Here is a 26547-nt window from a genome sequence, read left to right on the forward strand (position 1 = left end):
GAGTCTGGCACCTATCGCTTGCTTTTATCAAAATGGTCCTAAAAGAAAGCTAAAACTTTGTAGATAATGAATAAAGGATATTTTCCTAAACCATTCTCTCCTACCATATTCTATCTCCTACAGGCTTCTCAGACAAAGAGCAGAGCCAGACAGACAATCTGACACACACACCGAGACACACACGACAAACACCCTCGAGGAGAACTCTGTGTTCTCCCACTAAAAAGTGACGGCTGGATTTTGAACAGGACTACTAAAAAAAATAAAAAATCCACTAAATTCAAAGAGGATCCATCTGGAGATACCAGCATATCTTCCAGAGACTAATCACCATAGAAACACAGCGTTTACATATTCTCAAAAGGTCATTGACCTGGATTTAAAACTGATGACGTCACTGGCTCTCCTCCACGGTCTGTTAATGTGAATAACACAATGCCTTTCCTAGCACCAATAAACTGTGGGAACACTGACGTGCAGAGGATGTGGCTCCCCCTGCTGGTGACAGACATTACTACAACACTCTGTCCATGCCAAAACGGTAATAATTGTAATTGGCTCAGATTAGTGTTACACCTAGCTTCAGAATAAAGTCGTTGTTTCACAACAGATGTTGCTGCAGTGCGTGGCATGATGCCCGCAGGCTAATCCAGGATTTGGTGAGGACATGATTTTAAACATGGAACTAAATGATATATACAGTAAGTCCCTCAAACAGACATCCAGGGAATGGAGTTGGAGTCTGAGACAGGGGTGGGGGCCAGGGGTGCAGGCCGAGGGGTGGGGGGCCAGGGGTGGGGGGCCAGGGGACCTATAATCTAGTAAATAGGTGGTCATCATGAGAAAAGAAAGAAAGACATTATAGAGTATTGGAACCAACCTTGGCATAGCGAGTGAGAGAGAAAGACATTGTAGAGTATTGGAACCAACCTTGGCATAGCGAGTGAGAGCGAAAGACATTGTAGAGTATTGGAACCAACCTTGGCATAGCGAGTGAGAGAGAATGACATTGTAGAGTATTGGAACCAACCTTGGCATAGCGAGTGAGAGAGCCAGCAGTATGCAGTACTCAGGGTTATGAGGAGGAGGAGGGAGGAGCTACTCTCAGGGTTAGGAGGAGGAGGAGCTACTCTCAGGGTTAGGAGGAGGAGGAGCTACTCTCAGGGTTAGGAGGAGGTAGGAGATACTGTTAGGGTTAGGAGGAGGAGGAGCTACTCTCAGGGTTAGGAGGAGGAGGAGCTACTCTCAGGGTTAGGAGGAGGAGGAGCTACTCTCAGGGTTAGGAGGAGGAGGAGCTACTCTCAGGGTTAGGAGGAGGTAGGAGATACTGTTAGGGTTAGGAGGAGGAGGAGCTACTCTCAGGGTTAGGAGGAGGAGGAGCTACTCTCAGGGTTGGGAGGAGGAGGAGCTACTCTCAGGGTTAGGAGGAAGAGGAGCTACTCTCAGGGTTATGAGGAGGAGGAGCTACTCAGGGTTAGGAGGAGGAGGAGGAGCTACTCTCAGGATTAGGAGGAGGAGGTATGAGATACTCTCAGGGTTAGGAGGAGGAGGGAAATACTCTCAGGGTTAGGAGGAGGAGGAGGTAGGAGATACTCTCAGGGTTAGGAGGAGGAGGAGGTAGGAAATACTCTCAGGGTTAGGAGGAGGAGGAGGTAGGAAATACTCTCAGGGTTAGGAGGAGGAGGAGGTAGGAAATACTCTCAGGGTTAGGAGGAGGAGGAGGTAGGAGATACTCTCAGGGTTAGGAGGAGGAGGAGGTAGGTAGGAGCTACTCACAGGGGTAGGAGATGCGTCGTCTCCAGCCCAGACAGTCCAGACCGATGGGGGTGCTCTGGGAGAAGCAGTGGGACTTCAGGATCATCCCAGAGAATGCCTCCATGGTCGACAGGGACACTGAAGCATGCGACTGTGGGGAAGAGGCAAAATCAAAGCTGGGGATCCAACAATGCCTAGGCCGACACGCCTAGAAGTCTATAGTTAGTATAATGCTCACTTTAAATGTTAAGACCCTGCCTTTTCTTAGTTTAAATCCTGAATATACATGTACTATATCATGTGATAGACCAACAATAATGAAGGGATTTTCCTGAACGGATTGAGCTGAAGGTGCATGCAGGTTAACAGTAGGAGCTGAGAGAGAGAAGACTGGTACGGAAACAGGAGCGAGCGAGAAAGACATCCAAAAAAGCTGAAATGGAAGATGTCAAGACTCCTGACGAAGGATAGAAAAGACGGAGGAGGGAACCATCCTCAGACAGTACATAGATGAAGAGGAGGAAGGAGGAGGAGGAGAGAACCATCCTCGGGACAGTACGTAGATGAAGAGGAGGAAGGAGGAGGAGGAGAGAACCATCCTCGAGACAGTACGTAGATGAAGAGGAGGAAGGAGGAGGAGGAGAGAACCATCCTCGGGACAGTACGTAGATGAAGAGGAGGAAGGAGGAGGATGAGGAGAGAACCATCCTTGAGACAGTACGCAGATGAAGAGGAGCAAGGAGGAGGAGGAGGAGGAGAGAACCATCCTCGAGATAGTACTTTGAAGAAGAGGAGGAAGGAGGAGGATGAGGAGAGAACCTTCCTTGAGACAGTACGTAGATGAAGAGGAGCAAGGAGGAGGAGGAGGAGAGAACCATCCTCGAGATAGTACTTTGAAGAAGAGGAGGAAGGAGGAGGATGAGGAGAGAACCTTCCTTGAGACAGTACGTAGATGAAGAGGAGGAAGGATGAGGAGAGAACCTTCCTTGAGACAGTATGTAGATGAAGAGGAGGAAGGAGGAGGATGAGGAGAGAACCTTCCTTGAGACAGTACGTAGATGAAGAGGAGGAAGGAGGAGGATGAGGAGAAGAGAACCATCCTTGAGACAGTACGTATATGAAGAGGAGGAAGGAGGATGAGGAGAAGAGAACCATCCTCGAGACAGTATGTAGATGAAGAGGAGGAAGGAGGAGGAAGAGGAGGAGGAGGAGAGAGACAAGATCCATCTCCCTAGGCTGTAAGTTGTTTTGCACAGGTAAGCATGGTGGCATCTTACTTTGTCGAGCTCTTCAGGACAGTGTGTGTTGAGTTGTCCCAGGCTTCCCCTCATCACTCGGGCCAGCTTCCGCTTCCGTCTTGTTTCCTCTTCGATCCACAGGTCATCTGAGCAGCAGCGGTGGCGTCTCGGATCCCTGTCCGGCCTGTGGCCTTGTGGTGGTCTGAGGGCTAAGGCAGTAGTATCCGGTGAAGGCCCAGGACTCTTCAGCTCTGATAGCCTCTTCCCTCCTCCCCCTGTCTGGCTGCAGGGTCTACATTCATCCTGACTGGTCTTTGGGTGCATAGTCAACTGGTTAGCAACAATATGCCATCTATCTGTATACATGACAGCATACTATTCTTACTGATACATGATCATAAACAGTTGTTATGGAGTGTTGATCACTATGATGGAACAGGTGAATGAAATGGTCTTGATTGGTGTAACTGATGCACTTGACAGGTAAGGTAGTTCCCACTGACTATTTCCTGTGCTCATAAATACTAAATAATATACTATTTAATCATGATTTAGTTTCGCTTCTGTGTCCCTGCCTGCTTGGTCATGGTTAGATGGGATGGTTAGGTTTAGTTTCTGTGTCCCTGCCTGAATGGTCATGGTTAGATGGGATGGTTAGGTTTAGTTTCTGTGTTCCTGCCTGCTTGTTCATGGTTAGAAGGGATGGTTTAGTTTAGCTTCTGTGTCCCTGCCTGCTTGGTCATGGTTAGATGGAATGGTTTAGTTTAGCTTCTGTGTCCCTGCCTGCTTGGTCATGGTTAGAAGGGATGGTTTAGTTTAGCGTCTGTGTCCCTGCCTGCTTGGTCATGGTTAGAAGGGATGCAGCTAATGTCAAAGTGAAGTCAAAAGTTAAATGTTTGAATAATGTTTGCCTTTTTGCTAACCCCTTTTTCTAACCTTAACCTAATTATCCTAACCTTAACCTAATTATCCTAACCATAACCTAATTATCCTAACCTTAACCTAATTATCCTAACCTTAACCTAATTATCCTAACCATAACCTAATTATCCTAACCTTAACCTAATTATCCTAACCTTAACCTAATTGTCCTAACCTTAACCTAATTATATTAACCTTAACCTAATTATCCTAACCTTAACCTGATTATCCTAACCATAACCTGATTATCCTAACCATAACCTAATTATCCTAACCTTAACCTAATTATCCTAACCTTAACCTAATTATCCTAACCTTAACCTAATTATCCTACCCATAACCTAATTATCCTAACCTTAACCTAATTATCCTAACCTTAACCTAATTATCCTAACCATAACCTAATTATCCTAACCTTAACCTAATTATCCTAACCTTAACCTAATTATATTAACCTTAGCCTAATTATCCTAACCTTAACCTGATTATCCTAACCTTAACCTAATTATCCTAACCTTAACCTAATTATCCTAACCTTAACCTAATTATCCTAACCTTAACCTAATTATCCTAACCTTAACCTAATTATCCTAACCTTGACCTAATTATCCTAACCATAACCTAATTATCCTGACCTTAACCTAATTATCCTAACCTTAACCTAATTATCCTAACCTTAACCTAATTATCCTAACCTTAACCTAATTATCCTATCCTTAACCTAAATATCCTAACCATAACCTAATTATCCTAACCTTAACCTAATTATCCTAACCATAACCTAATTATCCTAACCTTAACCTAATTATCCTAACCTTAACCCAATTATCCTAACCTTAACCTAATTATCCTAACCTTAACCTAATTATCCTAACCTTAACCTAATATCCTAACCTTAACCTAATTATCCTAACCATAGCCTAATTATCCTAACCATAACCTAATTATCCTAACCTTAACCTAATTATCCTAACCTTAACCTAATTATCCTAACATTAACCTAATTATCCTAACCTTAACCTAATTATCCTAACCTTAACCTAATTATCCTAACCTTAACCTAATTATCCTAACCTTAGCCTAATTATCCTAACCTTAGCCTAATTATCCTAACCTTAACCTAATTATCCTAACCATAACCTAATTATCTTAACCTAATTATCCTAACCATAACCTAATTATCCTAACCTTAACCTAATTATCCTAACCATAACCTAATTATCCTAACCTTAACCTAATTATCCTAACCTTAACCTAATTATCCTAACCTCATGCTATTCTTCATATCTTGACATGAGAATGAGAGAATATTTAGCCGTTTTAAAAACCAATGATAATCATTTGGAGAGTATTTAAATGTGTCCTGCTACGCACAAGAGTGTAATGGAAATGTTGTTTGCTCATCACAACTTCCCCTGAAACACCCACAGGGAGTGGGTCACCATTGTACAGAACCCCTGAAACACCCACAGGGAGTGGGTCACCATTGTACAGAACCCCTGAAACACCCACAGGGAGTGGGTCACCATTGTACAGAACCCCTGAAACACCCACAGGGAGTGGGTCACCATTGTACAGAACCCCTGAAACACCCACAGGGAGTGGGTCACCATTGTACAGAACCCCTGAAACACCCACAGGGAGTGGGTCACCATTGTACAGAACCCCTGAAACACCCACAGGGAGTGGGTCACCATTGTACAGAACCCCTGAAACACCCACAGGGAGTGGGTCACCATTGTACAGAACCCCTGAAACACCCACAGGGAGTGGGTCACCATTGTACAGAACCCCTGAAACACCCACAGGGAGTGGGTCACCATTGTACAGAACCCCTGAAACACCCACAGGGAGTGGGTCACCATTGTACAGAACCCCTGAAACACCCACGGGGTGTGGGTCACCATTGTACAGAACCCCTGAAACACCCACATGGAGTGGGTCACCATTGTACAGAACCCCTGAAACACCCACAGGGAGTGGGTCACCATTGTACAGAACCCCTGAAACACCCACAGGGAGTGTGTCAACATTGTACAGAACCCCTGAAACACCCACAGGGAGTGGGTCACCATTGTACAGAACCCCTGAAACACCCACAGGGAGTGGGTCACCATTGTACAGAACCCCTTAAGCAATTACAGTTAAGTGCATTGATCAAACACAGTGACACGTTTTTTTCCCCCCACCTTGTTGGCTACGGTATTCGAACCAGCAACCTTTCGGTTACAGGCCCACCACCTTAACCTTAAGGCTATCTGCTGCCCTAAAACCCCCCATGACATCAAACAGACAATTTTTCTCTCTGCCCCATAGCAAAATGTGTCGAATTGAAGGAAACTAGCTTTAAAACAGGAACACTTTCTCCCAGCCTCATGACAAAATGTGTAGAATAACATTATGCCATTTTTTTTCTCTCTGCCCCATGTCAGAATGTGTTGAAATACAGCAAGTTAGCAGTTTGGGGGAGCCCCCTGGAGGTAGGAGGCCCGGGGCCCCAAATGCAGTAGTCCGGCCCTGGCTGCTTCCCATCTAGACAAAACACGCCTGGATCACTGCTGGGTGCTTCCTGCAAACTCCACTAGGGGGGGCTTGAACACACCGGCCCCCTCCCAGCTGTCTGCTGTGTAAGGCTGCTGGGCTGTTTCAGAGCAGGCGGGACGGGACGGGACGGGAGAAGACTAACTAAAGACAGTCAACACTTTATCCCATAGTGCACCCTGCCTGGCCTTCCCTCATCCTCTTGATGGAGCAGGGGTTAACATGGCTGCTGAATCATGATGTTAAACTGACAGTCAGGTCATTCTATCATGATGTTAAACTGACAGTCAGGTCATTCTATCATGATATTAAACTGACAGTCAGGTCATTCTATCATGATGTTAAACTGACAGTCAGGTCATTCTATCATGATGTTAAACTGACAGTCAGGTCATTCTATCATGATGTTAAACTGACAGTCAGGTCATTCTATCATGATGTTAAACTGACAGTCAGGTCATTCTATCATGATGTTAAACTGACAGTCAGGTCATTCTATCATGATGTTAAACTGACAGTCAGGTCATTCTATCATGATGTTAAACTGACAGTCAGGTCATTCTATCATGATGTTAAACTGACAGTCAGGTCATTCTATCATGATGTTAAACTGACAGTCAGGTCATTCTATCATGATGTTAAACTGACAGTCAGGTCATTCTATCATGATGTTAAACTGACAGTCAGGTCATTCTATCATGATGTTAAACTGACAGTCAGGTCATCACCCTCATAGATTTCATCCTGACCAACTTGCCCTCTAAATACACCTCTGCTGTCTTCAACCAAGATCTCAGCGATCACTGCCTCATTGCCTGCGTTCATAATGGGTCCACGGTCAAATGACCAACACTCATCACTGTCAAACGCTCCCTAAAAAAATTCAGTGAGCAGGCCTTTCTAATCAACCTGGCCCTGGTATTATGGAAGGATATTGACCTCATCACATCAGTAGATGATGTCTGGTTGTTCTTTTAAAGTGCTTTCCTCACCATCTTAAATAAGCATGCCCCATTCAAAAAACTAAGAAGAACAGGCCTGACTGGCCCTTGGTTCACTCCAGACCTGACTGCCTTTGACCTAGACAAAACATCCTGTGTCGTACTGCATTAGCATCAAATAGCCCCCGCGATATGCAACTTTTCAGGGAAGTTAGGAACCAATATACTCAGTCAGTTAGGAAAGCAAAGGCCAGCTTAAATTAATCAAACAGAAGTTTGCATCCTGAAGCAGTAGTTCCAAAAGGTTTTGGGACACTTTAAAGTCCATGGAGAATAAGAGCACCTCTTCCCAGCTGCCCACTACACAGAGGCTAGGAAACACTGTCACCACCGATAAATCTATGATATCAAGAATTTCAATAAGCATTTTTGTACGTCTGGCCATGTTTTCCACCTGGCTACCCCTACCCAACAGCTCTGCTCCCCCTGCAGCAACTTGCCCAAGCCCCCCCCCCCCCCCCCGCTTCTACTTCACCCAAATCCAGAAAGCTGATGTTCCGAAAGAGCTGCAAAGTCTGGATCCCTACAAATCAGCTGGGCTAGACAATCTGGACCCTCTCTTTCTAAAATTATCTGCCAAAATTGTTGCAACCCCTATTACTGGCCTGTTCAACCTCACGTTTGTATCGTTTGAGATCCCTAAAAATTGGAAAGCTGCCGCGGTCATCCCCCTCTTCAAAGGGGGAGACACTCAAGACCCAAACTGTTATAAACTTATATCCATCCTGCCCTGCCTTTCTAAAATCTTTGAAAGTCAAGTTAACAAACAGACCACCGGCCATTTCGAATCCCACCGTACCTTCGCCACTATGCAATCTGGTTTCCGAGCTGGTCATGGGTGCACCTCAGCCACGCTCAAGGTCCTAAACGATATCATAACCGCCATCGATAAAGGCAAGCCGTCTTCATCGACCTGGCCAAGGCTTTCGACTCTGTCAATCACCACATTCTTATTGGCAGACTCGACAGCCTTGGTTTCTCAAATGACTGCCTTGCCTGGTTCACCAACTACTTCTCAGATAGAGTTCAGTGTGTCAAATCAGAGGGCCTGTTGTCCGGACCTCTGGCAGTCTCTATGGTGGTACCACAGGGTTCAATTCTCGGGGCTACTATTTTCTCTGTATTTATCAATGTCGCTCTTGCTGCTGGTGATTCTCTGATCCACCTCTACGCAGACGACACCATTCTGTATACATCTGGCCCTTCTTTGGACAAAATGCTAACAACCTTCCAAACAAGCTTCAATGCCATACAATACTCCTTCCCGTGGCCTCCAACTGCTCTTAAATGCAGAAAAAACTAAATGCATGCTCTTCAACTGATCGCTGCCCACACCTGCCCAGCCGTCCAGCATTACTACTCTGTACGGTTCCGACTTAGAATATGTGGACAACTACAAATACCTAGGTGTCTGGTTAGACTGTAAACTCTCCTTCCAGAATCCAAAATTAAATCTAAAAACGGCTTCCTATTTCAAAACAAAGCCTTCTTCACTCATGCTGCCAAACATACCCTCGTAAAACTGACTATCCTACCGATCCTCGACTTTGGCGATGTCATTTACAAAATAGCCTCCAACACTCTACTCCGCAACTTGAATGAAGACTATCACAGTGGCATCCCGATTTGTCACCAAAGCCCCACATACTACCTACCACTGCGACCTGTATGCTCTCGTTGGCTGGCCCTCGCTACATATTCGTCGCAAAACCCACTGGCTCCAGGTCATCTATAAGTCTTTGCTAGGTAAAGCCCTGCCTTATCTCAGCTCACTGGTCACCATAGCAACACCCACCCGTAGCACGTGCTCCAGCTGGTATAATTCACTGGTCATCCCCAAAGCCAAAACTTCCTTTGGCCGCCTTTCCTTCCAGTCCTCTGCTGCCATTGACTGGAACGAATTGCAAAAATCACTGAAGCTAATATCTCCCTCACTAACTCTAAGCATCAGCTGTCAGAGTAGCTTACCGATCACTGCACCTGTACACAGCCCATCTGTAAATAGCCCACCCAACTACCTCATCCCCATGTTGTTGTTTTTTGTTTTTTTGCTCCTTTGCACCCCAGTATCTCTACTTACACATCATCTTCTGCACATCTATCACCCCAGTATTAATGCGAAATTGTAATTATTTCCCCACTACGGCCTATTCAAAGCCTTTCCTCCCTAATCTACTACATTTGCACACACTGTATACAGACTTTCTATTGTGTTACTGACTGTACGTTTGTTTATTCCATGTGTAACTCTGTGTTGTTGTTTGTGTCACACTGCTTTGCTTTATCTTGGCCAAGTCGCAGTTGGGAGAGGCGAAGGTCGAGAGACATGCGTTCTCCGAAACACAACTCAACCTAGCCGCACTGCTTCTTGACACAATGCACATCCAACCCGGAAGCAAGCCGCACCAATGTGTCGGAGGAAACACCGTACACCTGGCGACCTGGTCAGCATGCACTGCCCCCAGCCCGACACAGGAGTCGCTAGTGAGCGATGAGACAAGGATATCCCTGCCGGCCAAACCCTCCCTAACCCGGACGACGCTGGGCCAATTGTGGATCAAACCATGGACCTCCCGTTCGCGGACGGCTGCGACAGAGCCTGGGCTCGAACCCAGAATCTCTATTGGCACAACTAGCACTGCGATGCAGTGCCTTAGACCACTGCGCCATCCGGGAGGGCCTTTAATTGGTTATTATCGGTTATAATTCAGTAATATCAGTTATATCAATCAAATTACAATCAAATTTACTTATAAAGCCCTTCTTACATCAGCTGATGTCACAAAGTGCTGTACAGAATACCAGCCTAAAACCCCAAACAACAAGCAATGCAGGTGTAGAAGCACGGTGGTTAAGAAAAACTCCCTAGAAAGGCCAGAACCTAGGAAGAAACCTAGAGAGGAACCAGGCTATGAGGGGTGGCCAGTCCTCTTCTGCCTGTGCCGGGTGGATATTGTAACAGAACATGGCAAAGATGTTCAAATGTTCATAGATGGCTAGCAGGGTCAAATAATAATAATCACAGTGGTTGTAGAGGGTGCAACAGGTCAGCACCTCAGGAGTAAATGTCAGTTGGCTTTTCATAGCCGATCATTCAGAGTATCTCTACCAGTTATTTCAGTAATATCAGTAATATCAGTTAATATTAGTTATTGTCAGTTATATCGGCTATTATCGGTCATATCAGTTATTTTCAGTTATCAATTATCATCGGTTATTATGCTTTATTTCAGTTATTTTCAGTTATTATCAGTGATCAGTTATTTCAGTTGTGTGAGTTCAGGTTTAATTAAGTTATTTTCATTATTCCAGTTAATATCAGATATTTCGGTAATATCAAAAATATCAGTTATCAGTTAGCTGAAATAACTGATAATAACTGATAATAACCGATACAACTGATAATAACCGATCCAACTGACGCATCAGTCATTAGCAGGCATATCAGTTATTATTGGCGAATATAGGTTATTCCCGTTATTTCTGGTTGTATACCCGTTATTATCAGTTATATGAGTTATTTCAGTTATGAGTTATGAGTTATTATCAGTTATATCAGTTATCAGTTTTGACAGTTATTTCAATATTTTCAGTTGTTTTCAGTTATTGCCAGTTGTTATTATCAGTTATATCAGTTATCAGTTTTGACAGTTATTTCAATATTTTCAGTTGTTTTCAGTTGTTTTCAGTTATTACCAGTTGTTATTCTCAGTTATTGTCAGTTATTTCAGTTACACACAAGGCCATCCCTGCCTGCCATAGAAAATCAGCTTAACAAAACACATGCAAACCGTCAAATGATAAGCCTTTGTTATCCAATAGCTGTGCCTTACCTCAAACTGTTTGAAGAACATAGGTGTAAGCAGACTGTCCACTTCTCTTTCCTCCAATGGACTGAGGGAGGAGGAGTCTAACGGCCCAGCTCGGGGCTTCAGGGTCTTGGGCTTCTCTGGCGGGTCAGACAGGCCCTCTACACTGGCTGACTGGCCCATGAGGAGCAGGGACAGGACTGAGGCCCGGGCAGAGACAGTGGGGGGGTAACAGATAGACCTGTGCTGGGCAGCAGGTCTGGGGCTGTGGGGCTTGGGGCTCATGGGTCTCACTGGGGTGTCTGGTATAGCTACCATGCTAGAAATGGTGCTCTCATAGCCTCCCCCTGGGGACCAGGACAGCTGATTGGCTAATGCAGCCAGGGAGGCGGGGCTCATGGGCGACAGGGCGCTGGATTCATTTGCGGGCGGAGCCTCAGAGTCTTGCGAGTACGGCGGTCCGGAGTCTGAGAAGTTGATTGACAGGTCTTTGGGCGGGACTTTCCCTTCCCTCCTGTCCTGCAGGCCCCTCTTGGTGAAGTGGTCGGTGAGATTCAGAGCCCTGAGAGAAGAGGGGGACCCAGGGACACTGAGCACTAAGCCTGAGGCCGAGCGGGATGCATAGTCACTGTGGATCTGTCTGGGCGTCCTCAAACCCCCACCGTCCTCTCCCGCGACCCCATTCCCGACCGGGACAGACAGGGTACTCCTCACCAGCTCAGCCTCTTTGGCCCTCAGCCTCCTCCAGGACTGTTTGGCTCGCCCCACCTTCCCTTCACTCCTTGTCTCAACGCTCCCCTGTTCCTCCTCGTTCTCCTTATCCATGGAGCGAGACTCAAACAGGCCGGATAGGGACTTGTGGGCCTGGGCGAAGCGCATGCGGAGGTTGAGGCTGTCAGAGCTCTTGCTCCTCTTGTAGCCGTGCAGGCCCTCGGGGGCCCCAGTCTGGTTGTGTCTGAGACCTCCGGGCTGGGAGGTCAGAGGGGTGTCTGGGCTGCTGGACCCCTCCCTGAAGAGCAGGCGGACGTGGCGGGCGCGAGGCGTGGAGGGGAAGAAGCTGTAGTCCTCCTCCTCTGTCTCGTAGCAACCCACCGGACCAGAGGAGAAGGCCTGCTGGGCCGTCAAAAAGACACTGTCGTTGTCTGAGGCGTCTCCCCCCAGTTCCCTTCCCAGGCCCAGGTCGGGTGAGTCCCGGGGCGAGCTGTCCACCTTGGAGTTCTTCAGACTGTTCTTCTTCCTGAAGGAAGGCATCTTGGAGAAGACAGAGAACTTGGAGCTCTTGGTGCTCCCCGACCGGCCTCCTTTAGACTTGCTCTTCATGGGTTTGTGGAGGTTAGCGTTCCCCCCCGAGACAGGCAGGATGGACTCTTCCGTCTCCTCACTGTTAGTGCTGGTGGTGTCAAAATCGTAGGACACAGAGGTGGGGGTGGGACTGGAGCATCTCTCGCTGCCCGAGGCGTCCCTGTCGTGTGGTAAGATCATGACCCTGGGGTCATCGGGGTCAAAGGTCGACAAGACCAGCTGGTGCTCTGACGACTCGATACTGGACAAGTCCTCAGGGCGACACGACGACGTGCTGAAAGTGGGCACATAGGATATGATGATGTCACCAGACAGAAGAACGGTGCCTCTGTCCTCCTCAGTGGGCCTTATCCTAACAATCTTTCTCCACTCCTTATCTTCCTCCTCATCCCCAGTCTCATCTTCCACTGTCCCAGAGTTGTCCAGGGAGTGGTCGGGATCAGCCTCTAGGATGGTTTCCAGGCTAGTAAGGGAGAGCAGGTTGAGACTGACGCCGGGATAGGGGTACCTCACGATCCTCACCTCACGATCCTGCTGCAGGAGGGTAGGGTGAGAGCTGGTCTGGAGGTAGGATCTATATGAGCTGTCCTCCTCAGTAAACCAACTGTCCTCTAATCCTAAAGTCTCAGGTGAGTTGCTACACTCCTGTCTGTCTCTGTCCCAGGGAGGCTTGGGGGATTGGTGGGGAATGGGCTGCTGGCCCTTCTCCTTCTCCGCACTGTCCAATAGCAGGCTTCTGGTCTCCAGGTAGGAAGATAAGGGTTCAGAGAGGCCTGTTGTACTGTTTGCAGCACAATTAGCCTCCCTACACTCTGTAGTGTCTGTATGGTTAGAGATGTCTCCTCTCCAGTCTGTAGTGTCTGTATGGTTAGAGATGTCTCCTCTCCAGTCTGTATGGTTCTGATTAGGGGCGTCTCTGTAACCCTCTCTCTGAAGCCTCTCCAGCTCTTCCACCTCAGCCAGGCTGAAGAGATACTCATCCTCCAGCCAGGACACGGCTGAGTCATCACTGCACCAGCAAGGGTGGTAGTCCATGAGGGACAGGAACTTCTCAGAATCCTGAGGGGGGTCTTCAAGAGCGCTGTCCAGGGTGTCATTGGTCTCCCCCAGGAATTTTGAGGTTAACGTTGCGGGCTCAGTCAGGGAAGGGGACTCCCCATCAGTTTTATCCCCACACTCCTTTGACCTGCTCTGGTGGGCTACCTTTATCTCTACCTCAGAGGACCACTGCTCTGACATCTGGCCCCTCATACAGAGAGACCCTGACCACAACCTTTCACTGGCCTTGGTGTGGTTGTTGGAGTTAGAGAGGGAGGACAGAGAAATGATTGAGGGTGGCACAGGGCAGGGAGAGGGAGGCTCAGGGATCCTGTGGTGGATCTCTAGGTGATCCCGGCGGCTATGGACCTGTTCTTTACACACAGGAGAGTCTGTTCCCACGGTAACAGGAGAGTCTGTTCCCACGATAACAGGAGAATCTGTTCCCACGATAACAGGAGAGTCTGTTCCCACGGTAACAGGAGAGTCTGTTCCCACGATAACAGGAGAGTCTGTTCCCACGATAACAGGAGAGTCTATTCCTATGGTAACAGAAAAGTCTGCTCCCACAGTTATCTCTATCCTACTCAGTGGTACAGTCTCCTGATCTAAGGCAGGTGGTTCTGTGCTGTCTCCCTGAAGAGGCTCAGTCTCTGTAGGTTGGTTTGACCCTTGGCCTATGTCACTAGAAACACCTTGTGTGCAGAGATCAACATACAGATCACTAGTGATCTCTACGAAGACTCCTGTAGGACTGTAGGGGAATATAGCATCCTCCGTCTCCTCTGTGCTTGACAGCCCAACATGGTCAGAGTCAGTGTCTGTATGGTCAGAGAATTCTGCTGTTTTAACAGTGTTTGGCTGTGCTGATTCAGGGCAGGATGTGCTTTCAACTGCCTGTTCCTGTTGACTGTAAACATGGCAATCTTCTTCTTTCTCCTCCTCCTCCTCCTCCTCCTCTCTCACCCCGGGCAGGGAATGGGTTGGTCCTGTCCTGTCCTCTCTAGTCGAGGTCTTTGATAACAGCTGTGAGTGTTCTGAGTCTTCTGATCCTGACCTGTCAGAGGGAGGCGGCCAGTCTATGTGGGGGAGGGAGCGTGGGTGGGTGGGCAGGCATTCCTCCCTCCACCCCACAGCGTCAGACTGGGGATGAGCAGAAGCAGGCTGGAGCTCTACGGAGGTATAACCTTCCCCCAGCCAGCCCTCATCCCTCGTAATCTCCCCAGGTGAGGGCTCACTGTCCCTGGGTGTCTCTGTGCTGGAGCCCGACTGGTCCTGGAGCTCAGGGATTAGGCCCTGGGTTTGAACGGCATCCTTCTTCAGTGGTCGTGAACTAACGCTCTGTGTTCGTATCATTCCTTCAATGCCCAGCCCAGGAGCTGGGACCGGTGAGGCTAACTGTGATTCCAATTGGTTGATCCCCTTCCTGTTTTGCGATGGTGAGAGAGACAGATCAGGTGACAGGATGTTGGAAAGAGGTATGGGCACACGGGTGTCTAGCAAGGGAGGAAGTCCCACCTCTAAAGGAAGTCCCACCTCAAAAGGATGTCCAGCCTCCACGGACGACATGATTGAACAGAACCCATTCACTGTCTCCTCTGTCCCCGACGGTTCAGGTGGCTCTGCTGAGTTTCTGGCTGTGACACACACCTTGTGCTCTTCCTGGCAGTGGGCACATGATCCGCATGCCTCAACGTGAGTCTTTGTAGCACTGAGGAAGGCCTGAGGCTGGGTCTTTGTGACAGGTCCGTTGGGGATACCCACACATGGACTGGCTGAATGGACCTTCCCTGTGGTTTCTAAACTGTGTGGTGCTGGGTTGTATTTCACTGTGGTGGGTGGACTACTCCTCTCTGTGGTGGGTGGACTAGTCCTCTCTGCCTCTGTGGTGGGTGGACTACTCTTCTCTGTCTCTGTGGTGGGTGGACTACTCCTCTCTGCCTCTGTGGTGGGTGGACTACTCCTCTCTGTGGTGGGTGGACTACTCCTCTCTGTGGTGGGTGGACTAGTCCTCTCTGTGGTGGGTGGACTAGTCCTCTCTGCCTCTGTGGTGGGTGGACTAGTCCTCTCTGCCTCTGTGGTGGGTGGACTAGTCCTCTCTGCCTCTGTGGTGGGTGGACTAGTCCTCTCTGCCTCTGTGGTGTGTGGACTAGTCCTCTCTGCCTCTGTGGTGGGTGGACTAGCCCTCTCTGCCTCTGTGGTGGGTGGACTAGCCCTCTCTGCCTCTGTGGTGGGTGGACTACTCCTCTCTGTGGTGGGTGGACTACTCCTCTCTGTCTCTGAGGTGGGTGGACTCCTCCTCTCTGTGGTGGGTGGACTACTCCTCTCTGTCTCTGAGGTGGGTGGACTACTCCTCTCTGTGCATTGTGTGTCCATACAGATTGTGTCTGTGGTGTGTGTTTCTGTACACTGTGTGTCAGTACTGGGCTCTGCAATAATTTCACAGTATGTGTCTGATTTGGCTGTGTTGTGTGTGAGTCTGCGGTGTGTGTCTGGTTTGGCTGTGTTGTGTGTGAGTCTGCAGTGTGTGTCTGGTTTGGCTGTGTTGTGTGTGAGTCTGCAGTGTGTGTCTGGTTTGGCTGTGTTGTGTGTGTCTATGCAGTTTGTGTCTGTTGTGTTGTGTGTGTCTATGCAGTGTGTGTCTGTTGTGTTGTGTGTGTCTATGCAGTGTGTCTCTGTTGTGTTGTGTGTGTCTATGCAGTGTGTGTCTGTTGTGTTGTGTGTGTCTATGCAGTGTGTCTCTACAATGTGCTGGTTGTGTTTCACCTGTCTGTTGGTACTACACATATTCTGGCTGGCAAGGCTTACCTGCTCCAGGTGACTGCTGTGTATTTGTGAATTCTGTTTCTCTACACTGTGCAGAGTGGACAGCAGATCTATATGTTGTATATCCATGCTATGTTGATTACATATCCCTGTGTTGGCTAACCCTGTGCTCTCTTTCCCTGCTCTACCTGTGTTGGCTAACACTGTGCACCATTTCTCTGTGCTGCTCTGCGTTTGTGTCTCTGTGCTGTTTCTCTGTGTAAACGTTTCTGTGCTTTGTGAGATGTCGAGCTGGTGTCCGGCTGGGCAATTTTGTCTGTGGGACTCTGTCTGGTGTATTAGTGTTTTCTGATGACCGGTGATTTGAGTGACATGAACCACTGTGCTGTGTTTCTCTGTGCTATGCTGGGTATCTGTCTCTGTGATGTGTTTCTCTGTGCTATGCTGGGTATCTGTCTCTGTGGTGTGTTTCTCTGTGCTATGCTGGGTTCCTGTCTCTGTGCTGTGTTTGTGTTGCTTCTTCTCTGTGAGTTTCTCTGTGCTACGCTGGGGTTCTGTCTCTGTGCTGTGTTTGTGTTGCTTCTTCTCTGTGAGTTTCTCTGTGCTGTGTTTGTGTTGCTTCTTCCCTGTGAGTTTCTCTGTGCTGTGTTGTTGGTTATGAATCTCGACGCTGTATTTCTCTGTGTTTAAGTATGTGTTTGTTATCTCTGTGTTGCAAAGCTGACTCTGTGCTGTATCTGTGCTGGGCTGTTTCTCTGTGCTGGGTCTGCATACGTGAGTCTCTGTGTTCTCTGTGCTGTGGTTGTGCTGGCTCCTCTCTGCTGTGTGTCTGGCTCTACAGTGCCCTGCGGTGTGGTAGCTGTTGTTCTTCCATCCCGTGTGTATGTCCTCCACCCCCAGTATGGCAGACAGAGAGTCCTCGCTGCTGTCCGCGCTCAGGTCCGACAGCGTGTCACACAACGTGTCACTGTTCCATGAACACGAGTCAAAGTACTCCTCCGACGAGGTGATGTCACTCCCACCACCGCTCCACTTCCTCGCCTCGTCCTGGCTCCAGTCTTGGGGGTCGCCGGGTCCCAAATCCCCCTCCTCCACCTCTAATTGTAATCCCTCTGTGTTCTGCAGTCCCTCCGAGTCCTCTAGAGCTTCCTGGGTCTGCAGAGAGAGAAAAAGAAGAGAGATAGGCTTTCCGCTAGTAACTTAACACTGCTAAGAGTCTGATAGCAATAAGATGATCTTGTAGAGGCTCAGATAACTCTACATACAACACAGTACATTCAGTAAATCAGAGAGATAGAACGTCAGGCCCCGGTGCATTCAGTAAATCAGAGAGGTATAACGTCAGGCCCGATGCCTTCAGTAAATCTAAGAGATATAACGTCAGGCCCCGGTGCCTTCAGTAAATCAGAGAAAGATTTAACGTCAGGCCCCGACGCATTCAGTAAATCAGAGAAAGATATAACGTCAGGCCCCGGTGCCTTCAGTAAATCAGAGAAAGATATAACGCCAGGCCCCGGTGCATTCAGTAAATCAGAGAAAGATATAACGTCAGGCCCCGATGCATTCAGTAAATCAGAGAAAGAAATAACGTCAGGCGCTGGGAAGGTACAGTTGACGAGGAGCCTGGCATGAAAAGGAACAACATGTTTCTCTCTAATTACTGTCAAAACATCTCCTCAACCTGCGAAAATCTGGCAGAGGACAAATAATGGATCTATCTACATACACTACGTGGACAAAAGTATGTGGATACCTGTTAGACGAACATCTCATTCCAAAATCATGGGCATTAATATGGAGTCGTTCCCCCCTTGGCTACTATAACAGCCTCCTCTCTTATGGAAAGGCTTTCCACTAGATGTTGGAACATTGCTGCGGGGACTTGCTTCCATTCAGCCACAGCATTAGTGAGGTCGGGCACTGATGTTGGGCGATTAGGCCTGGCTCGCAATAGGTGTTCAAATTCATCCCAAAGGTGATCAATGGGGTTGAGGTCAGGGCTCTGTGCAAGCAGTCAAGTTCTTCCACACCCATCTCAAAAAAACATTTGTGTATGGACCTCACTTTGTGCACAGCAGCATTGCAATGCTGAAACAGGAAAGGGCCTTCCTCAAACTGTTGCCACAAAGTTGGAAGCACAGAATTGTCTAGAATGTCATTGTGGGGGCCTAGCCTGAGGGGCCTAGCCCAAACCATGAAAAACAGCCCCAGACCATTATTCCTCCTCCTCCAAGTTTTACAGTTGGCACTATGCATTCGGGCAGGTAGCGTTCTCTTGGCATCCGCCAAACCCAGATTTGTCCATCAGACTGCCAGATGGTGAAGCATTATTCATCACTCCAGAGAATGCGTTTCCACTGCTCCAGTCCAATGGTGGAAGCTTTACACCACTCTAACTGACGCTCGGCATTGCACATGGTGATCCCACAGGCTGACCACACTGCTCTCGTCGCGTGCGCGAGCATTGCAAAATAAATTTAGAAATCTGTTATTCAATTATTGCACCCACACTGCTCGTGCGCGCGTCAACAATCGTCTGCGTTGCCCAGGGCTAAAGTAGAATCACAATCAGTTCTATTTCTGATGAGGATCGCACTGCAAGTCCTGCCTCTCCCATCTCCTAATTGGTTTATAGAAGCAGGTACCCACGTGCCATCTCCTCATTGGTTATACCCACGCTGGTGACTGAAAGATGAACGAGGTCAGTGGCAGTAATGCACCTAATTTATGAAAGTTGCCAATCGCAATAAAAAGTCAAGAGAAGAAAAATCCTGGAAGGAAGAGAGATGACTAGAAACGATTCAGTTGACCGTTTTATGTGTGGATTAATTGGCTGAGTAGAGGACCTTGTGCATTTCAGGTAAAATAACAACTCAATGTTTATATCCCAGGACAAATTAGCTAGCAACAGCAAGCTAGCTAGCTAAATCGCCATAAATGTTTAATGCTTTTCGACCTGTCCCCAAATTAATACAATTAGTTCAGAGTTTGTTTTGATTTTAACCTACGTGTTGTGATCACGTTTAAATTAATTTATGCACTATGGCGCATGCGCGCAGCCGGTTTGGGTTCCGTGAAAGGCTTGTCTATGGCTGCTCGGCCATGTAAACCCATTTCATGAAGCTCCCGACGAACAGTTATTGTGCTGACATTGGCAGTTTGGAACTCGGTAGTGAGTGTTGCACCGAGGACAGACGATTTACGCGCTACGTGCTTCAGCACTCATGGTCCTGTTCTGTGAGCTTGTGTGGCCTACCACTTCGCTGCTGAGCCATTGTTGCTCTTAGACGTTTCCACCTCATAATATCAACACGTACAGCTGACCGGGGTTGTCCAGGGCAGCTCTAGCAGGGCAGAAACTTGACCAACTGACATGTTTGAAAGGTGGCATCTTACGACGGTGGCCATTCTACTGCCAATGTTTGAATATGGAGATTGCATGGGTGTGGCTAAAATAGCCAGATCCACTAATTTGAAGGGGTGTCCACATACTTTTGGCCATGTAGTGTAACTATTACTACAGAGGCCACTACACATCCATATTAAAGGTTTGAAAACACGGCTGTGTAGGCGCTCTCTCTCTCTCTCTCTCAAACCCCTTCTCATTCAATGTACATTTACATTCTACAAACATACTGCGCAAACACACTTTTTGTAAAAAAAGACAATCACTTTCTCCGTGAAAAGTTATGTAGTTATCAAGATGAAGCCATCGCTAATGTCACACACACGCTGAAAATATGGCTGAAGATATGGCTGAAGATCAGGCTGAAGATCAGGCTGAAGATCAGGCTGAAAATCAGGCTGAAGATATGGCTGAAGATCAGGCTGAAAATCAGGCTGAAGATATGGCTGAAAATAAGGCTGAAGATAAGGTTGAAGATCAGGCTGAAGGTAAGGCTGAAGGTAAGGCTGAAGATGTGGCTGAAGAGAAGGCTGAAGAGAAGGCTGAAGATATGGCTGAAGATATGGCTGAAAATATGGCTGAAGAGAAGGCTGAAGATATGGCTGAAAATATGGCTGAAGAGAAGGCTGAAGATAAGGCTGAAGATAAGGCTGAAGATAAGGCTGAAGATAAGGCTGAAGATAAGGCTGAAGATAAGGCTGAAGATATGGCTGAAGCTTTGGCTGAAGATAAGATTGAAGGTAAGGCTGAAGATAAGGCTGAAGTTAAGGCTGAAGATAAAGGCTGAAGATATGGCTGAAGATATGGCTGAAGCTAAGGCTGAAGATAAGGCTGAAGATAAAGGCTGAAAATATGGCTGAAGATATGGCTGAAGATATGGCTGAAGCTTTGGCTGAAGATATGGCTCAACAGAAGGTTTTCCTGCGCTGTAACTTACGCTGCCGAGTCCCACAATCACAGCTGTTTCCACCACCACAGTGTAGAGGCTTGCAATAACCCAGCTGAGCACTGCTCCCATGGCCCCTCACGCGCAATGGAACACACAATGACATACACTCCTCTGTACACTCCTCTGTACACTCCTCTGTACACTCCTCCGTCCCTCACGCCTTCACTCTACACCGCCCGTTCTTCCCTCTCCTCCTCTCTCCACTCCTCTCTTCTCCCTCCACTTTTTTGTCTCTTGGTCTATGTTCCATCACCTATCCTCCTGAGTAAGCCGAGTGCCTCTGCCTCTTGAACTGCTGAATATAAAGACACTTGTAGTAGTTAGCTGTAGAATAATCTGCCCTGGCTGTAGAGGCGGGGCTGGCTGTGGAGGTGGGGCAGGAAATCACACCAATGAGACAAGACACTAAGAAGCCAGGCAGCTTTATAAATAGACCTGGAGCAATGATGGACAGACTCAATGCATGATTGCACACAATCTAACAGACAGTAGGACTGACTACTTAAATACGTACTTTACCTAACTACACAACAACCAACTGACTATGTTAATACATACATGACCAAACTACACTCTAACCAACTGACTATGAACATAGACAGCCTCTGCCAAAAGCTTTCATCAAGGCAAAGGGTGGCTACTTTGAAGAATCTAAAATCTAAAATATATTTTGATTTGTTTAAAACTTTTTGGTTAGTACATGATTCCATATGTGTTATTTCATAGTTTTGATGTCTTCACTATTATTCTACAATGTAGAAAATAGTCCAAATAAAGAGAAACCCTGGAATGAGTAGGTGTGTCCAAACTTTCGACTGGTACTGTATGTTTTTCAACTCTGCTGTGATGTTTCAACAAAGTTCTGAACCTTTCTATTCTCATAGTTTAAAAATAAATACACAAATCTAAGAGTATTATTATTTGATTGATTGATTGACTAGGACTTTTTAAATCACTCAGCAGTGCTATTTGCAGAGTTAGCTACAGATAAATGTTGCAATTCTTCAGCCATTCATGAACCTGCGACCAAAAACAAGCTACATATGTGACCCGTTTCAGGAAACTAGGCGTATGTCGTAAATCACGACTTCACAGGGAGCCATTTCAACGTTTAAAAAAAATATATATATTTAATCAAAATGCTTTTTTTGGCAGAAATGCTTTCTGGAACATATGAACTTTCATGTGCCTTAATAACGAACTTGTGTGCCATTTGTAAATACGAATACAATTGTTAATTTACGAGCCTTGTTGGTTTAGCCACAAGAAAACGCAAGCAACCTACCCACTAGCCATGGTTGGCTAAGATAATGAGTGGACTGGACATGCCGAGAGAGGATTTCGGATTGATTCATTTTGAAGGCTTCTGTCTATTTGAGTTGGTCAGTCTGTGTTGGTAATCCTGTTGAACACGGCTTTTAAATGTTTTTATTGTGTAGTGGAGCTGCATAAATGTTGCCCTCCACTTTCTGGAGGATAGAGTTTTGAAATCAGTGGAATTAGCTAAAGAGAAGGAGAAAGCACCTGTCTCCGGATTACATCTTCAAACTAAGGGCAACCATGGCATGGCATCCGTAACAGGAAGACGCGTCCATCATGCATGATGAAGTATACGGGTAAGATTGTAGCAAGCCAATGCTAGACTATTTCAGATATTACACATTTCTGATTTTGACAGAAATGGTTTCATTTCAATCTAAAGTGTACTGTTAGCTAGGTAGCTAACTTTAGCTAGCTGGCTCCCTAGCTAGCGTTACATGTATGACGTTATTATTTGTATCCCAGAACTGTTTGCGTTGCAAGTTAGAGCCTAATGTTAGCTAGCTAACATTGAACCTGTTTGGTTAGCTCCCAGCAGATTCATGCAGGGTAGTAACAACATGACTTGGGATCTTACACATTGTTTACCTAGCTAGCCAGCTACATGTCTTAAGCTAAAGTGTACAACATCCATTGAATATGGCCGGTGTCAGTAAACGTCGGCAAAAAAGCGTAATGAAATTGTTGTCAACAAAGAGGAGCTCTTCACTAGATACCAAAACATTCAAAGCCCATTTTCACAAAAGTGAGTTTACAAGTTTATCAACTTTCAAAGGAGAATTACTTTCCCATTGTTCCTCAAAAATGCAGTGTATGATATTTCATTTTGTAGCTCTGAGTCTCTACTTTTATCCAATGTAAAAAAAACATTACAAATGTTGCTCCATAAGACCGAATCCAGGTGGTGAGTCATATTTGAACAGTACCAAAACAAATGATGATTGTCTCTTCGTTGCAAAATCTGCAGAGTTGGGATGGTTGTGTGTCCCCCCATATAATAATTTAAATAGAAAAACAAAGTTTAGATTCCAGCTTCGTTTTGTGTATCAGTTCATAAACCGTGTGCCATGGAATCGGTACATCAAAAATAACTTCCCAACTATCTTGCAATCTATATGTCACAGTTGTCAACTGTTTGATCCTTAAATGAATCTCGTATACTTGTTTAGTATCACAATTTTCTTTAACCGATTTTGGTCTTTAACAGATGGACAAGTTCCACTTTCCACTTGCCTCTTCCATTTTTGCAGTAATGCTGCAATTCTTTTGTTGTTATTTTGAGCAGAGCAGATGTTTTTTGTATATTTTTGTTAGCTGTATGTGTGACATAACTCCACCAGTCCACCAGTATGATATGATTTACAAAGATTATGTTTCCAAAAATAATGTATATTTTTTTTATCAATTAGTATATTTGAGTTTAACCCTAATATTTCTTATGTTATTTGTTCATTCTTTTCTGGTGGATTAAACTGAAATTGCAACCAACTTTCTATGGCTTGTTTTAAAAATTGCGATATTTTGAAGAGAATTTCATTTTCAAATAACCGAGAGTGAGAGGTTGCAATCTGATAAAGGAAAGAAGGCCATTCTTGAACATGGGGTAAGACATTCTTACTAATCTGCTAGAGAACCAGTTCTGATTTAAGTATAACTTTTGTATGACTGAAGTAAGAGGGCTAATGCTGTAATATTTAATAATGTTAGCCCTCCAAATTCATATTCATAATATAAATAGGCACGTTTAATTTGGTCTGTTTTGCCGTTCCAAATTAAATTGAATATCTTTTGCTCATATAATAAAATTTAAAAAAACAAGTCGCTAGGTGTAGGCATGGCCGTATTCAAATAGATCAACTGGGATATGACTAAAGAGATAATCAGGGTGATTTTTCCACAAATAAACAGGTATTTTCCTTTCCACAGTAGCAAGATCTTACCTGTTTTTGCTAACTTTCTATTAAAATGAACTGTAATGAGATAATTTCTTTCTTTCAGGACATGAAAACCGAGTATGTCCACTTCACCTTCAGACCATGTTATTGGTAAACTACACGGTAATGTAAAAGCTATATATTTTTTGTGATCCAATACGTAATATAGCACATATATCATCATTTGGTCATAATCCAGAGAGGTTAGAAAAATTACCTAGATCCTCTGAGTCTAGTGTCTAGAGTCTGAGGAGGGATCAAATTGTGGATTTAAAAGTAAACATGAATCGTCAGCGTACAATGCCACCTTTGTTTTTAAGCCCTGGATTTCTAGGCCCTTGTTATTATTGTTGGATCTGATTTAAATAGCTAAGATTTCAATGGCCATAATAAATAGATATGCCGATAGTGGACAACCTTGTTTTGCTCATCTGGACAGTTGAATACTTCCATTATTTACTATTTTACACCTGGGGTTATAATACATAACTATAAACCATTGTGTAAGAGATTCTCCAAAATTCTAATTTTCCAGGCATTTATATATAAATTCCAGTCGTACATTATCAAAAGCCATTTCAAAGTCAGCTATGAATACCAGGCCTGGTTTCCCAGATCTTTCAAAGTGTTCTATTGTTTCCAGTACTTGTCTTATGTTATCTCCAATGTATCGTCCATGTAAAAACACTATCTGATTAGGATGAATAATATCTGACAATGCCTTTTTAATTCTAATGCTATGCACTTTGCTAGAAATTTGTAAGGTGTAAGGGGGACAGACAGACAGACAGGCAGACAGGCAGAGAGACAGACAGACAGGCAGAGAGACAGAGAGGCAGGCAGGCAGAGAGGCAGACAGGCAGAGAGGCAGAGAGGCAGAGAGACAGAGAGGCAGAGAGACAGAGAGGCAGGCAGGCAGAGAGGCAGGCAGGCAGAGAGGCAGGCAGGCAGGCAGAGAGGCAGGCAGAGAGGCAGGCAAAGAGGCAGGCAGAGAGACAGACAGACAGACAGGCAGAAAGACAGACAGACAGGCAGAAAGACAGACAGACAGGCAGAGAGACAGGCAGACAGGCAGAGAGGCAGGCAGGCAGAGAGGCAGGCAGGCAGGCAGAGAGGCAGAGAGGCAGGCAGGCAGAGAGGCAGGCAGGCAGGCAGAGAGGCAGGCAGGCAGGCAGGCAGAGAGGCAGAGAGGCAGGCAGGCAGGCAGAGAGGCAGAGAGGCAGGCAGACAGAGAGGCAGAGAGGCAGGCAGGCAGGCAGAGAGGCAGAGAGGCAGGCAGGCAGAGAGGCAGAGAGGCAGGCAGAGAGGCAGAGAGGCAGGCAGGCAGAGAGGCAGGCAGAGAGGCAGGCAGAGAGGCAGGCAGAGAGGCAGACAGAGAGGCAGGCAGAGAGGCAGGCAGGCAGGCAGGCAGAGAGGCAGGCAGAGAGGCAGAGAGGCAGGCAGGCAGAGAGGCAGGCAGAGAGGCAGGCAGAGAGGCAGGCAGAGAGGCAGGCAGGCAGGCAGAGAGGCAGGCAGGCAGGCAGAGAGGCAGGCAGGCAGAGAGGCAGGCAGGCAGAGAGGCAGGCAGGCAGAGAGGCAGGCAGGCAGAGAGGCAGGCAGGCAGAGAGGCAGGCAGGCAGAGAGGCAGGCAGGCAGGCAGGCAGGCAGGCAGGCAGGCAGGCAGGCAGGCAGGTCTTCATAACTCTACCAGATCCACAGTGAAACCAAGCACCAACTGCACTGCAGCCCTGAAAACAAAGCCATCTGTTGTTTTCAGGACTAAATCTGGGGATGGCACCATGGTCCCATCTCAGCCCATCACGGTACCGCTTCACTGGGTTCTGGGAGGGAAACCCTTCCAGTTGAAATAAGGAGGTCTGGGTAAGGGAGGGGGGGGGGGTAGTGATAGACTCTGTGAAATATAGACCAGCTGTCTATCTATAGAAGAACAGGCTCGACTAGGGCCTCAAAAATCGTACGAGGAATAATCTAACAAACACAAGACGGCATTTGTCAGATCGTCGTGGTTACTGCCTGAGCTTGCTTTCCTTCTGTCCTTCAGATCACTATGGTAAAGCAGTGTGTTCCCACGATTGATAGAAGGGTGATCCAAAGGGGTGACACTGGTATTGACAGACTGTGTGAAGTGCCACAGCATGCCATACACTTGACAAAGTAGACCACACACTCTTACTCCATCTGTTACTTACATACATGCACGAATGCACACAGAGACGAGCGCACGGAGACGAGCGCACGGAGACGAGCGCACGGAGACGAGCGCACGGAGACGAGCGCACGGAGACGAGCGCACGGAGACGAGCGCACGGAGACGAGCGCACGGAGACGAGCGCACGGAGACGAGCGCACAGAGACGAGCGCACAGAGACGAGCGCACAGAGACGAGCGCACAGAGACGAGCGCACAGAGACGAGCGCACAGAGACGAGCACACAGAGACGAGCACACAGACCAGCGGAATAGAAGCTGTTATTACAGAAATAACTGCTTGTGTTTGTGGCCCAGGCGACGGTTGGTATGCAGGAGCAGCCGGCAGGTGTGTGAAATTTATCAGCTCATGACCCAGTG

The 26547-nt window shown here is 46.9% G+C and overlaps 2 protein-coding genes across 2 annotated transcripts in view; both read right to left on the reverse strand.

Moving 5' to 3' along the window:
- Positions 1-15563, reverse strand: part of LOC139366896 (rho guanine nucleotide exchange factor 4-like) — a 78233-nt gene extending 62670 nt beyond the window's left edge. The window contains exons 1-2 of the mRNA XM_071104638.1: positions 11290-15563; positions 1777-1906 (exon numbers count right to left, since the gene is read on the reverse strand). Of these exons, the coding sequence (XP_070960739.1) occupies positions 1777-1906; positions 11290-15174 (4015 nt within the window). The 5' untranslated portion in view covers positions 15175-15563. The remainder of the gene's footprint in view (positions 1-1776; positions 1907-11289) is intronic.
- LOC139366644 (uncharacterized) overlaps positions 15218-26547 on the reverse strand; it is a 46038-nt gene continuing 34708 nt past the window's right edge. Inside the window, exons 2-3 of the mRNA XM_071104318.1 lie at positions 15318-17526; positions 15218-15267 (exon numbers count right to left, since the gene is read on the reverse strand). Coding sequence (XP_070960419.1) covers positions 15218-15267; positions 15318-17526 — 2259 coding nt within the window. The remainder of the gene's footprint in view (positions 15268-15317; positions 17527-26547) is intronic.

This window comes from Oncorhynchus clarkii, chromosome 15 (genome assembly GCF_045791955.1).
Source record: "Oncorhynchus clarkii lewisi isolate Uvic-CL-2024 chromosome 15, UVic_Ocla_1.0, whole genome shotgun sequence".
NCBI lineage: Eukaryota > Metazoa > Chordata > Actinopteri > Salmoniformes > Salmonidae > Oncorhynchus > Oncorhynchus clarkii.